We start from the raw sequence: 12064 nt of genomic DNA, 5'->3' as shown, positions 1-12064 counted from the left end.
TTTACTTTTTCCCCTTTTTTCTTCCCGGTCCAATATTTGTTCTCGAAGGTCTTCGTTTCCGTGTAGAAGCAAACTCTCCAAATTTATGACCAACCTTTCCTTCAGTGATCTTACAACGAACAGGAGTTTTTCCATTGTAAATTCGTACGGAGCAATCAACGAATTCCGGCGAAATAGAAGATCTACGTGACCAAATTTTCCTGTTCAAAAGAAGATCTCTTTTCTTCTGCATTCTCAACAGGAATGCATCAACAAAACTGCCCTTCCATATAGATCGTCGTGGCATGAACTCAGAATTTCTTCGCTTCGATTCCGTCCGAATTAGCTCCTCCTCCTCCTCCTTCTCCTCCTTCATCGTCGTTGGTCCTTCGTTCGTAGTGGTCATTGTATAGTGAGAAAGCTCACCCTTGCCTGCGAGACGAGAAAGCCCTCTTTTACATCACATGAATTGAAATGCAACAACCAATTGTTGTTCTTTTGACGATTAACCACTCCGGTACAGACTATACGGAGTAAATTTTTAGAAAGTGAACAGTCAGTATCGTACTTCAAACTCCTAACTGTGGCATGTGAAAACAGTCCTTCCCTTGGTTTGAAGCCTTTATTCTTAAGGTCCGTACAGCTCAGGAATGCTTATGTGAAACCCAGACTAGCGGAGCACTATATATACGCAATTTTTAAAAACCCTACTATTAAAAATTTAATAATATTTTAAGAAATTTATATTTATTCGTAGTTATCTACCTCTATTCATAGTAGTACTGCTCCATGTTAAAGAGGAAAAGATTTCGTAAAGCTAGCAAAGGGGAGAATACCTCTTCTATTGACTAGTTGTCTGGTTAGCCAGCCGGTAAGAAAGATCTGTTCTTTCCTCTCTTACTTGGCTAATAGTTGGCAATACCCTTCCCAAGTTACTAAAAGGGCGGCTTTCGGCTTTCTGACTACAGGTACTACTGGCTGGCAGACTACTGTAACTAAAGACCTTTCTTTCTTTTCCTTTCTTACTTGACTCTATGAATAGTGACCTTATTTATTCCTCTTCTTTTCTGTCTTACTAGTTCTGCCTTACTTACTGTCTTGTTCGACTATCCGGTTAGACAGACCTTCTTTACTTCTCTCTTTCTGCTTCCCTTTCCTACTAGCCTAGCCGTATAGACTAGCCACTATAGCTTCCTTACATCAGTGACCTCCTTAATCAACTGTACTAATAGCCGTACTAAGACCTTCTACATTTGTGCTCCGACTAGTAGCTTTAGTCTTATAAACTTAGGAGCTGTCTTACTAGTAGCTATCCTTGCTTTGCCAATCCAGCTAGAGAAGAGCTCTTTCTTCCTTTACTAGGAATAGCTGTCCGAACCAGCAAACGGAGGCAAGAATCAAACAAGCAACGGCTAGCGCGCCCAGCAAGAAAACCAAAACTCAACAGGGGCTCCACATCCATCCCGTCACTCGACCACCGGGAGAGAGTGGTCTACGATCAGCAGCAAGAAAAGGTTGGTCTACGATCACTAACGCGCAACGGTGGTCGTAGATCAGCTAGGGCGCGAATCCAGCAAGCACTTGGGCGGAGTAAAGCGGATCGTAGAGCACCGTTGCGCTAACGCGCGCGCTGTAGTTTTTCAGCTTGTTCTGGCGCGCTAGCCGTTGCTTGGTTCTGGCGCGCGCCTTACTCAAATAGGGGCTCATGGAGTTACTTGGTTAGGGTTGAAGCGCTAAAGCCCTTTTTTTTATATAGGGTGGTCGTAGATCAGCTTTTCTTGCTTGGACCAAGCAACGATCCCGCCACTGCTCTATTCCCGACTCGAAATCCATAAAAGACATTCTTATCTGGCTGGCGTCAGTCTCTCGGTCGAAGGGATCAACTAAATAATCAACGAGAAAAGCGGACGTAAAAGCGGCCCCTATTGCGTAAGGGGGGAACGATACTTGATCGGATTGGAACGAATGTTGGGATGACCCACCTAATGAATTCACAGGATCAAGAGGGGATGAGCTTGTTGCTTTATTATAAAAACTAACCACAAGGAGGAGATTGCTACCTCTTTCGTTCATAGATAGATGGATTTGAAGCAGCTATCAAGTTGGCAGGCCATGCATCCGATCCTTGGTATTCAAATCCCTACCTCATTACTTCCCTTTCAACTGCCTGTTAAGCCGATGATTCGATCCCCGCCTCTTCCCGCTCATCCGCACCCGAACCCTCCCTACCTCTCCTACCAGACATAATTGAGGCTCGATTCGATGCCAGAAAACTGAGGGCCCAAAATAGGTTTTTGGTAGCCGAGTGATCCGATGCGGAGGCAGCAATCCCAGCAATAGGAGAAATGGGCCAGGCCAAAACCACGATGTGATCTTTATCTCGACGAATCCCCTGCCGCACCTCCTATCTGGTCGTAGACCAGCCTCGCTTCCGCCATTTCACCATGAAGAGGGTGGTCGTAGATCAGCTGATCTGCCAGCCGAACGAACAGGAATGGCTGAGTTGAGATAGCCGGAACGAAAGAGAACGACCCAAGCTCCAGCTCCGATTGCTATATCTGCTCCGGTGGCTTGTAGCGATTGAAGTGGCGAGTGCAGTTACGGGGAGTTTCGAGGGAAGTAGAGAAGGAAAGGAAAAGGCCATTGAAGAATTGGCTCTGAAAGAGGCAATGCGTCTTTCAGACGGCTTATTAGACAAGGGCAAGGCGATGACTATTGACATAGCCGTTTAGGTGAGGCAATGAATATTGTTCAATAGACAGAGAAGACGAGAGAAAGAAAGGACCAATTTCAGGCCCCGGGGCCGGAATGCGGTAGGGCTAACGCGCCCCACGCTCGATTCTCGAGATTCATGGGCCGTCTCGCGAAGATCTTCGATCCGAACCTTCGCATCTACTCTATCTTAGAGGATGAACCACGCCTTCGCTATCGCCCCTCGTTATCGCATTGATTCTTGCCGGCCCTTCCTGATTCCAATTCCTTATTGAGATCGAGATCTTGTTCCATTTTTCCCAGTTCGGTCAGATCAGTTCCATAATATAGCTTGCCCGGACCGGGCTTTCAGTGTTTGGTCGGGCCGGCCGTAATGAATGATCGTTGTTCGGGAACAAAACAAAAACAATAAGTTATAGAATCGCTCTCGCTCTTCGCCTAAAGCCGTAACTTCGCTCAGATTGATCTGACCTTCGCTATCGCAAGAATATAGCGATCGAAGAGCTATCGCTCAGCTGCTTCGCGTATTACGAAAGCCGTATTGCCCGAAGGGGGCATGCTGCAAGAGCGTAGGTGAGTGGTAAGCGTAGGAGGCGTGCCCGAAGGGCAGCGGCAGCAGTGTGGTTCCAGGTGCCGTCGCGTCATTGAGATCTGCAGGGTGGCGGGGACTTCGACTGTACTTTAGGGGTGGTAGGCTTAGTAGGGCTCGAACCTACAATATCACCGTTATGAGCGGTACGTTTCAACCAATTAAACTATAAGCCCCTACGGATCTCTACATGCAATTCGCTCACTTCGGGAAGAGCGGACGGAAAGAGGAGGGTGGTCGTAGATCAGCTCGACCATCGGGAGAGAGTGGTCTACGAGCAGCTAGCTCAGCCGTTGCTTGGTTGCTTAGTACGCGCATCTTCTTCTTGCTTGCTGGGGCTCACCCGTTGCTTGTTTAAGTAAAGCGCTAACGCCCTTTTATATAGGGTGGTCGTAGATCAGCTTTTCTTCGCTGGCTTCGCTAGGTTGGTGGCAAAGCAACCTGTAGTTTTCTTCGCTGGCTTCTGCCTTCCCGAGCTGTCCCTGTGATCCAGGGCGTTTTCTGAAAGCTCCTCCATATGACGCCATTTCGATTGGCGTTTTTCTCCGCGCGCCTTTTGGAATGGCGTCAAACTTACCAGGATGCAGATCTGTGCTCTCTTTTGCCCAGTGACCTATTCTGGGTTCTCTGGTGATGCTGCTTTAGTTTTGTTGCTTTGCAGTCCTTGTTCGAAATCATCATGGCTTTCCACCCCTACTACGAGATAGAATGCCCTCCTCTTAGATGGTTCTGTCTTTGCTTTATCCATTACAAGCATTTACTGGTTCATACCTCTTTCTTATAAAATTCCTGACGGTAACTGCATCCATTCATTTTCACACTTCAAGTTCACCTCTTGTCCTTTCATGGGGATTGCTTTTGAGGCCTTCTTTAGCTTCGCAAACACTTAGGCTCTGCTTCCACTTCCGTGTGGTGACTTCCTCAATGAAAGAAGCTGTCTTCCAATAACCCTTTGGTTTGGCGCCATTCTATTTCCCTTTGTATATGGGATCAACTCATAATGAACCATGCCCCTATCTTTGCTATTCGATGGTCATGAATCTTTTCTCTTGACTTTGGACCAATTTTGAGATCAGTCGTGATTTCTTGGTCGACTTTTTTTTGGGGATCTTGGTCCTTGATTTGGCTAGAGTCCTTCTCTACCCAATGGTTCAATATTGAGGCCTTAGTCCTATTGGACTTCTTAGTACTCGTGCCCACTTGTCCGGGCCACTTTGTCAACTCTCTACTCGTAAGAAGAATAGTGCTCTTTATCAAATTATAAGCCGGGTCATGAGTACAATGAGTCAGGTGTTAATCTTTATCCCAAGATCCTTAAAGAATCGGTACAAACAAGAAAGACTCGCGAGTAATATGATTCAAGATCAAGATCTTGATTCTTGATTCTACTTCTTGTCTTGAATCTTGGAATTGATGGAATGCGTGCTGATAGGATGAGATGGGATGGTCTCGTGGATCACACGTGGAGAGGAGAGCCTCATCCAACGTTGGGGAGACATCCACACGAGTTTAGGCTTGTGGAGCCGCTAGACGCACCTAAGGTGACGAGTTCCCTATCTAGTCCCTGTGAGTTGAGCGTCTCATTCATGTTCCGTCACTGCCTGGTTACGTTACCAATGTTTGGGGAATCCCTAAACATTGGTTTGGGGATACCTCTGGGGGCGTTGGGGAACTTATCCAGAATGACCGATTCTTTTCTTTTTGGAGGGGGAAGCGGGACGCTTTAAAATGGGCTAAACCCAAGATCAGGGACGTGGGATCTGGAGTCTGAGGTGAGGTGCGCACAAGAGAATGCAGTGGCCTGAGAGGCGTTCATCTTGCTGATATCGAGAATGGCCTTTGCTGTCCGCCTTGGCTTTCATCTTCGATCGGGGGGCTTATTTGCTTTAGGAGTCCAGGCCGATATGGAGAATGAACCGGGGTAATACTCAGGTAGAATCAATGTTTCTGCTGGGTCGTCTACCCGATCCATCTGATCATCAATTACCCAAGCTTCAATAGAATGAAGCAGCTGAGATGCATCATCAGATAGTTGTGTTCATCATCCCCTGCAGTTATGTTAGCTTACTCATCCTGTTGCTCATCGGCTACACCTCTCCTCTTGACTCCTTGTTCCTTATTTCCAGAATCAGTTGCCTTGGAGATCGGCTCTTGACTTACCGCCCAAAGAATCAATCAAACAAACGGCACGGCCAGAAGAAAAAAAAGCAAAAATCGAATCGGTAACGGAATCTTGATCAAAGGATCATGTACAGCATCCCCTGTATACGCGATCTACATAGAAAGATAGAAAGAGGCTTCGCTCCTTTCCACGCGATTCTATTTATATAAAATAAATTAAAAAAAAAATAGAAAGCTCTAGGATTGCGTAGGATTCTTTGGCTACCGCTGCGGCGGTCAAAGTCAAAGACCCAACCAACCCTAGCCGCCGCCTTAAGAGAGGTTTTTATCCCTCCCTTCCAGTGTGGCTTGAAAGAAAGCAAGCCACCTTGTTTTTGGCAATGAATGGAATCAATAGATCGGCGGCACAGTAGAGTGATTCTGACTGAAACTCCTGCTTGATCTGTTTTGAGGCCCCCAGCTTTAGGCTAGGTATAGGCCTCTCTAGAAGGTTGTGGGTTGGAGGAGAAAGGGGAGTGGAGGCGGGCCTCCGTTCGCATCTCTGTTCCAACAAATAACGACTTTTCCTCGTTCCCATGACTCCGCGGCCCATCTGCCTTTTCCATTGTCAACCCCGGCAACTTATGAGTGAGGCTTTCGGGGCTACCTACTTTAGGGCTATATAAATATATAAGAAGAGCCCGAATTTGGCCTTTTTGTTTAAGGGCTGCTCGCCTTTTGAATAGAAGGAAGTGGGATAGCGGGGGTGATTTCGGTAAACCGATGCATGAGCTGAGGCTCCCATGTCCCGCCGACCCTCCGAAAAAGTAAGGTCGTAAAACGGCTCATAGGGAGTCAGAAGCAAGCAGAGTCAAAGGCGGGTCAAACTCACATAAGCAGAGGGGGAGACACATTCATGAAAAGCGAGAAGCCGTGCCGTGGGGGACTGACCAACTATGAATAGATCTTACTTACGGGTAACAGTAGGAACATCTATTAGTCCGTATCGTGGGTCTACTTGTTACAAAAGGCGAACATCCCCATTCCAAAACATTCACATAGGTCCTCAGGCGGGCGGGACGAAAAGAGTCTATTTACCTTTACAATATTCCGGAATGTATCACGGCCCTATCTATTCATCTTTTTTATTAAAAAAAAAAAAAAAGAGTTCCGCATCTCTCCGGGGCCCGGGGAACAAATAGGCGTGGGGAAGAGGGAGAGGGGGGGCTACGAGCCCTCTCCCGTTGCTGTTCCCGGACCACCCACCCCTTCCTTCCCCTTCGCCCGGCCCGGTGAGGTCCGAAGAGATCAGATCTCTCGAACGAAGTGAAGTGATAGGAAGAGAAGACTGCTGGCGGGAGATCTCTATTCATTACACCCAGCGAAGCCAAAAAACGTGAGCGCCTAGCGCGATACGCAATCAAACTACTGCGCTAACGCGCTTCAACCTAAACAAGCAAGGGCCCGACTATATACAACGGCTAGCGCGCCAGAACAAGCAAGCAAGGGATGAGCCCAATTATGAGTAAGCTGATCGTAGAGCACCGTTGCGCGTTAGCGCATCCGCTGGGCGCGTTAGCACGCGCATCCAAGAATCAACGGATGAGCCCCTACTCGAGTAAGCTGATCTACGAGCACTCTCTCCCGGTGGTCGAGCTGATCGTAGAGCACCGTTGTGCGTTAGCATGCTTTGACGCGGGAGCGCGCTTATAGGTTGCGCGCGCCTTACTCAAATAGGGGCCTTTAGCTATAGTGGGGCCCTTGCTTGTTAGGTTAGGGGCAAAGCAACCTGACGCGTTGCGGCGCCCTACCTTGTCCACTGAGGCTCCGGAGTTTGCTGGATCGAAGTAGGAAATTCTCCATCCGCCCGCCAGCAGCAGAGGGGTTCGATTCCCGTTATACGCGATGTGGCGAAAAAGACTGAAAAAACGAGATATGCCTTGCCTGCATTAAGATTTAAAACTTGTCGTCTACTTCCAGGAAATGTTCGGAACAGAGAACTTACAATAATACAACGCCGCATTCTCCGAAGATTGAGGAGCAAGAAGAGATCTATTAAGAGAAAGATTTATCCGAGAGAAAATCTTAACAGTTACATCCAATCACAAACTACACGAAAGTTGCCCCTTTTTCATGGGGATTTACCCATCACAGAGATGCACAGAGGAACAGAACGAACTTCATATATCCCTTTTCCACTCAATCCAGAAACAAGATCGGACGTTATTCCGGTTCGTCTCCATTTTCGTGAAACTATTCCTCAAGCAAGGCAGCCGATAAGTCATCGAAGGGTTTGTGTGAATAATGGAATGGTAAGCATTACTCATTTGAAAGTGTCCCACGGTGATCTAATATCTTTTCAAGAAAATGACGCGAGAACCCGCGGTGAAGAAATAAGGAGATCTTTCTATATCGACATATCAGTTGAAAAAATCATAGGCAAATTCCTGGATCACCCGGTAAGAATGTGGAGAAGAACCAAAACAGAATGGTTCCGCCTACTCAAAACTAAGAGGGGGTGCCGCCTACTACTAAAATCCCGGTTTTTGCAACAGTTGCGTTCTTCTATGCAAGAAGAAGACTTAGAAAGAACAAAGAAGTTTGGATCCGAAAAAGTATGCTTAGGCAGTTCCTTCGCTGAGCACAACAGAATGAAGAGGAATTTGTATCATTTCAAATCCCTATTCTTATCGAAGAGAAGGAACGAGAAAAACCGAAATCTTCCTACTCGAACAAGAAGTCCTATAGTTAACAACTCTTCTTTATATAGTAATTCGACCTATTGCTCCGGATCCCCCCATCAGTTTACTAGGAAGAGAAGAATCAAAAGGATCGAACTACCTACTCATTATTCGGAGGTGAATCATAGAACACCAAAAGCTGTGGTATCTTATGGACCTAACATAGGTCACATCCCTCACGACATAAGATTGAAAGATCCAAACCTTCCTCTTCGGAGCGGAAACGGACGTGGCCAAAACATATAAAGATCGGCGTAGTCGCTCATAGGGACATATCTATCCGGATAGAGGATAGTGACGATCGATTCATAGATAGATCTCTCTCCATATAGATAGGTATCTCCGTGGATAGAGATAAAGATAGGGATCCATCTAGATCTTGATTCACTATTTCCATTTTTTTTTCTTCCTTGATTCTGATTGATTGCCTTTTTGACGACCCCTACTCGAGTAAAGGTAAGGAAATGAAATTCAATTATTACTTGCTGGGTCGGAGCGTAGACGAGCGAGCAGAGCCCAGGAACAGGGAAGCCCGTCATAGAGCAGTCGACTAGAAGTAGAAGACTGCTGGCCTGAGAGAAGGCGGCCTCTCTCGGGAAACATGGCCCAATTTCTCTTCTTTCTTTTTGATTTCGGTTTTTTTTTCAGGGGCCCACCCAATTTCTCTGGTAGTTCGAGCTTGCTTCTAGTACCAAACAAGCGCTTGAAAGACCTCTCCTTACTCGCCTAAACCTGACTTACTCTTGCTCTTGAACATGAATACTTGAAGTCCCTCCGCTGCTCTGTCTTCTAGTCGATTGTTCTGTGGGCAGTGGAGACGCTGGAGATGTTTCAGCAACTATTCCTACTAATGTGATTTCGTAGAAAACGGAAGTGCGCGGATGCGCACTCCTGCGAAGAAAACGCCTTACAAACAAGCAAGTCCTTTCGCCCAATTATTAGTAAGGCGGTGGTCTACGATCAGCTAGCTCAGCCGTTGCTTGGTTGCTTAGTACGCGCATCTTCTTCTTGCTTGCTGGGCAGCGAAGTTTGATTTTCTTGGGGTTTGTGATCACCTCAGATGGAGTTGAGGTAGACAAGGAAAAGGTACGGGCCATAGTGGAGTGGCCTACACCAAAGTCTCTTACGGAAGTTCGAAGCTTCCATAGACTAGCTACTTTCTACAGGCGCTTCATCAAGAACTTTAGCAGCCAACTAGCTCCAATCACCGATTGTCTGAAGCAAAATCGGTTCGAGCTTCTTGAAGTAGGGGGAAGCAGAAAGTAGTTTTCGACTAGTTAAGCAGAGGATGCCCTTAAGAGAAAAGTGCCCCTGTATTGGCCTTACCCGATTTCTCAAAGGTATTCGAAGTTGATTGTGATGCTTCTCACGTAGGCATTGGAGCGGTGCTTAGCCAAGAAGGTAGACCAATTGCCTTTTACAGCGAGAAATTGAATGAGGTTCGAAAGAGATATTCGACCTATGATGTCGAATTTTATGCTATTGTCCAGGCCTTGCGACAGTGGAGACACTATTTGATTTCAAAGGAGTTTGTTTTATACTCTGACCATGAAGCCTTCAAATTTCTCAATGCCCAAAAGAAGTTGAATAGCAGACATGCAAAATGGCTTTCATTTTAGCAAGAGTATAACTTCATACTTAGGCACAAGTCCGGGAAACAAAAAAAACCAAGTTGCTGATGCACTAAGCAGAAGGCTTTCTCTTTTAGGAGCTATGTTTGTCGAAGCTGTTGGGTTCGAGGCTATAAAAGGTCAGTACAAGATGGATCCTTATTTCAGCTCGATTCTGGAGCAGTGCGAGCTGCATACTGGTGGTCCAGGGTTTGATTCTATTATTCAGTAAGGCTATTCAATAGGGTTAACCGGAGATCGCCCTATAGAATGACTAAGGGTTGGAGATGAAGAATGAAGTGGAAGAAACTAGTTGAAACGGATCGATATCAGAGTGGAATCGTCAATAAATAGACGGGGGCTTCTTCGTATAGAAAGCCAGATCGACATATGCTTGCTTCGAATAAAAAGATCGATATGCGTATAGACAGAAAGAGATGGATATAGTTGCCTGTATCTAAACCAAATAAGGTTGTTTTTTCCTTATTTGGTTTAGAGTTGGGGCTTTCGAGCAAGCTGAAAAACTACAGCGCGCGCGTTAGCGCAACGGTGCTCTACGATCCGCTTTACTCCGCCCAAGTGCTTGCCCCCAAGCCGAGTAGTTGTAAACAAGCAACTCCATGAGCGACTCGCCTTTACTCTAATAAGGGCTAACGCCCCCCCTAAACGAGTAAGTAAAGGCCTTACCTTTCCTAGCGCGATACGGCTTTTTGGCTGCCCCTTTACTTTACGTCTAAGGGTGCTTGCCTTACTCGTTTAGGGGCTAGCGGCTTTTTGGCCGTATCTTGCTGACTCGGTCAACCAGATATGGAACTGAAAGTACTAGGTAAACTCTGGCACCTGGCACGAGAATAGGATCTTTATCTGGGCGAGATAGTAATGCCTTTCGAAATTCAATGTATTTGCTCGAACCGGAACAACTGGAACTACACCCAGCTCTAGAATTGCTGCTACTTCTGGTTGGTGCTCTGATGCTGGTCATGATTCGATAGAAGAAACTGCTTACTCGGAGGCCTTCACCTCTGCTACTAGCTAGCTCTGTCGCCTGCCCCATCTACGCTCTAGTGGCTCCGTACACCCTTGCTCTTTCTCCCGCCCTTGTTCCTGTCACGGGTTGTGCTCCCGTGACTCTCTGCGCGGTTATTTCTTTTTATTCATGTCTGTATCTGCCTCTGCCCCCTGTGACTACTACTACTATCTCTGGTGCTGGGACAGGAAGGGATGTTGGGCCAAAAAATGGCAGGGATATCACGGGCACTGAAACCCCCTCAGTTGTTGCGCTCGCGTACCGCCGGGCTGCAAACTAAAACAATTTTGAAATTCACCTTTGCCTCCTGTCGGCCATCTCTTTAGGTATGCTGTCTCTTTTCCCGCTTCCAATGCCCTTGCTTTCGCTGGTACCTAGACCACTGGTGTGGGTTCGCCCCAATCTACTAGCACAGGATCTAGAGACCAACCCCGGATCTCCAACTGGTAGCTCGGGAATGGGTTCTCCAACTGAAGGCTCTACTCCCGTTCCCGCTCTGGGCACTTTGTGCTTTGGTGCTGCTTCCTCCCCGGTGAAACATCAATTGGATCGCTCGATCTGGAACCGGAGAATCTGAAATGGGCTCTCGACCCAGCCCAGAACTGCTTTTGTTTGCTTTGTTTACCTGTCGTGCCTATACCTACGCCTTTGAAGCCCCTACCTATGCCTTCACTGGTGCTGGTTCAACCTTTCAGTTGGCTTGAAGTATGCTGCTGGGCATAAAATATACTGCTGGGTGAGAGACTGGGCCAACTTACTGCAACATCGACTTCTTAATCTACTACTGCTGATCTGCATAATTGACTGCTTCACCTGGACCTCTATCTACTTATGCTGTTAGTGATGCAACATCCGCTTATTCAACAGAATTCCGCTTAGTAAAAAAATATGGTCGAGAGCTTGACAAACTGCAAAACCTATGACTTGATCAAGCGGATCATCAACCGAATCCACTGCTTCATCGACTGGATCCGGATCATCGACTGATGGACCTGCTACCCTTGCTACCTTTGCTACTTGTGCTACTGGATTGACTTAAGTGACTACCGGTACTGATGGATCTGGTTCTTCGACTGAATCAACAGGATCATAGTAATAAGCTTAGCAGTCTGTAGGATTTGCTTCAATGGATGGATCAACTGCCTATGCTACTGGATTTGCTACTGATGCTGGGTGAACTGTTTAACCGATTGCATAATCAACAACTGATTCGACTAATGAATAAACTACTGAACCAATAGGTAGGTAGGCTCTTCATCTCTACCACGAGCATCGGGCTATCGATCACGCTCATCAGGCTCAGAAT

General features: G+C 46.8%; 2 protein-coding genes across 2 annotated transcripts; one reads left to right on the top strand and one right to left on the bottom strand.

Annotated features, from left to right (window-relative positions):
* Position 1: 1 nt before the first annotated feature.
* LOC122647128 (ribosomal protein S19, mitochondrial) lies at positions 2-355 on the bottom strand. The gene has a single exon (XM_043840616.1). The coding sequence runs from the start codon at positions 353-355 to the stop codon at positions 2-4; it is 354 nt and encodes a 117-aa protein (XP_043696551.1).
* A 4349-nt stretch (positions 356-4704) lies between these two features.
* On the top strand, positions 4705-10272 carry LOC122647053 (ribosomal protein S4, mitochondrial-like). The gene is given in 2 exon segments (XM_043840570.1): positions 4705-7316; positions 7319-10272. Coding segments are annotated over 2 exon segments (1080 nt in total). The 5' UTR covers positions 4705-7285; the 3' UTR covers positions 8368-10272.
* Positions 10273-12064: the final 1792 nt, after the last annotated feature.

This window comes from Telopea speciosissima, unplaced genomic scaffold, assembly GCF_018873765.1.
Source record: "Telopea speciosissima isolate NSW1024214 ecotype Mountain lineage unplaced genomic scaffold, Tspe_v1 Tspe_v1.0012, whole genome shotgun sequence".
Lineage (NCBI taxonomy): Eukaryota > Viridiplantae > Streptophyta > Magnoliopsida > Proteales > Proteaceae > Telopea > Telopea speciosissima.
This window is presented reverse-complemented; position numbering and strand designations above follow the sequence as displayed.

Bases quoted from the DNA above. Each gene is read 5' to 3' on its own strand.
- LOC122647128 (XM_043840616.1), bottom strand. From the start codon at position 355: ATGAAGGAGGAGAAGGAGGAGGAGGAGGAGCTAATTCGGACGGAATCG.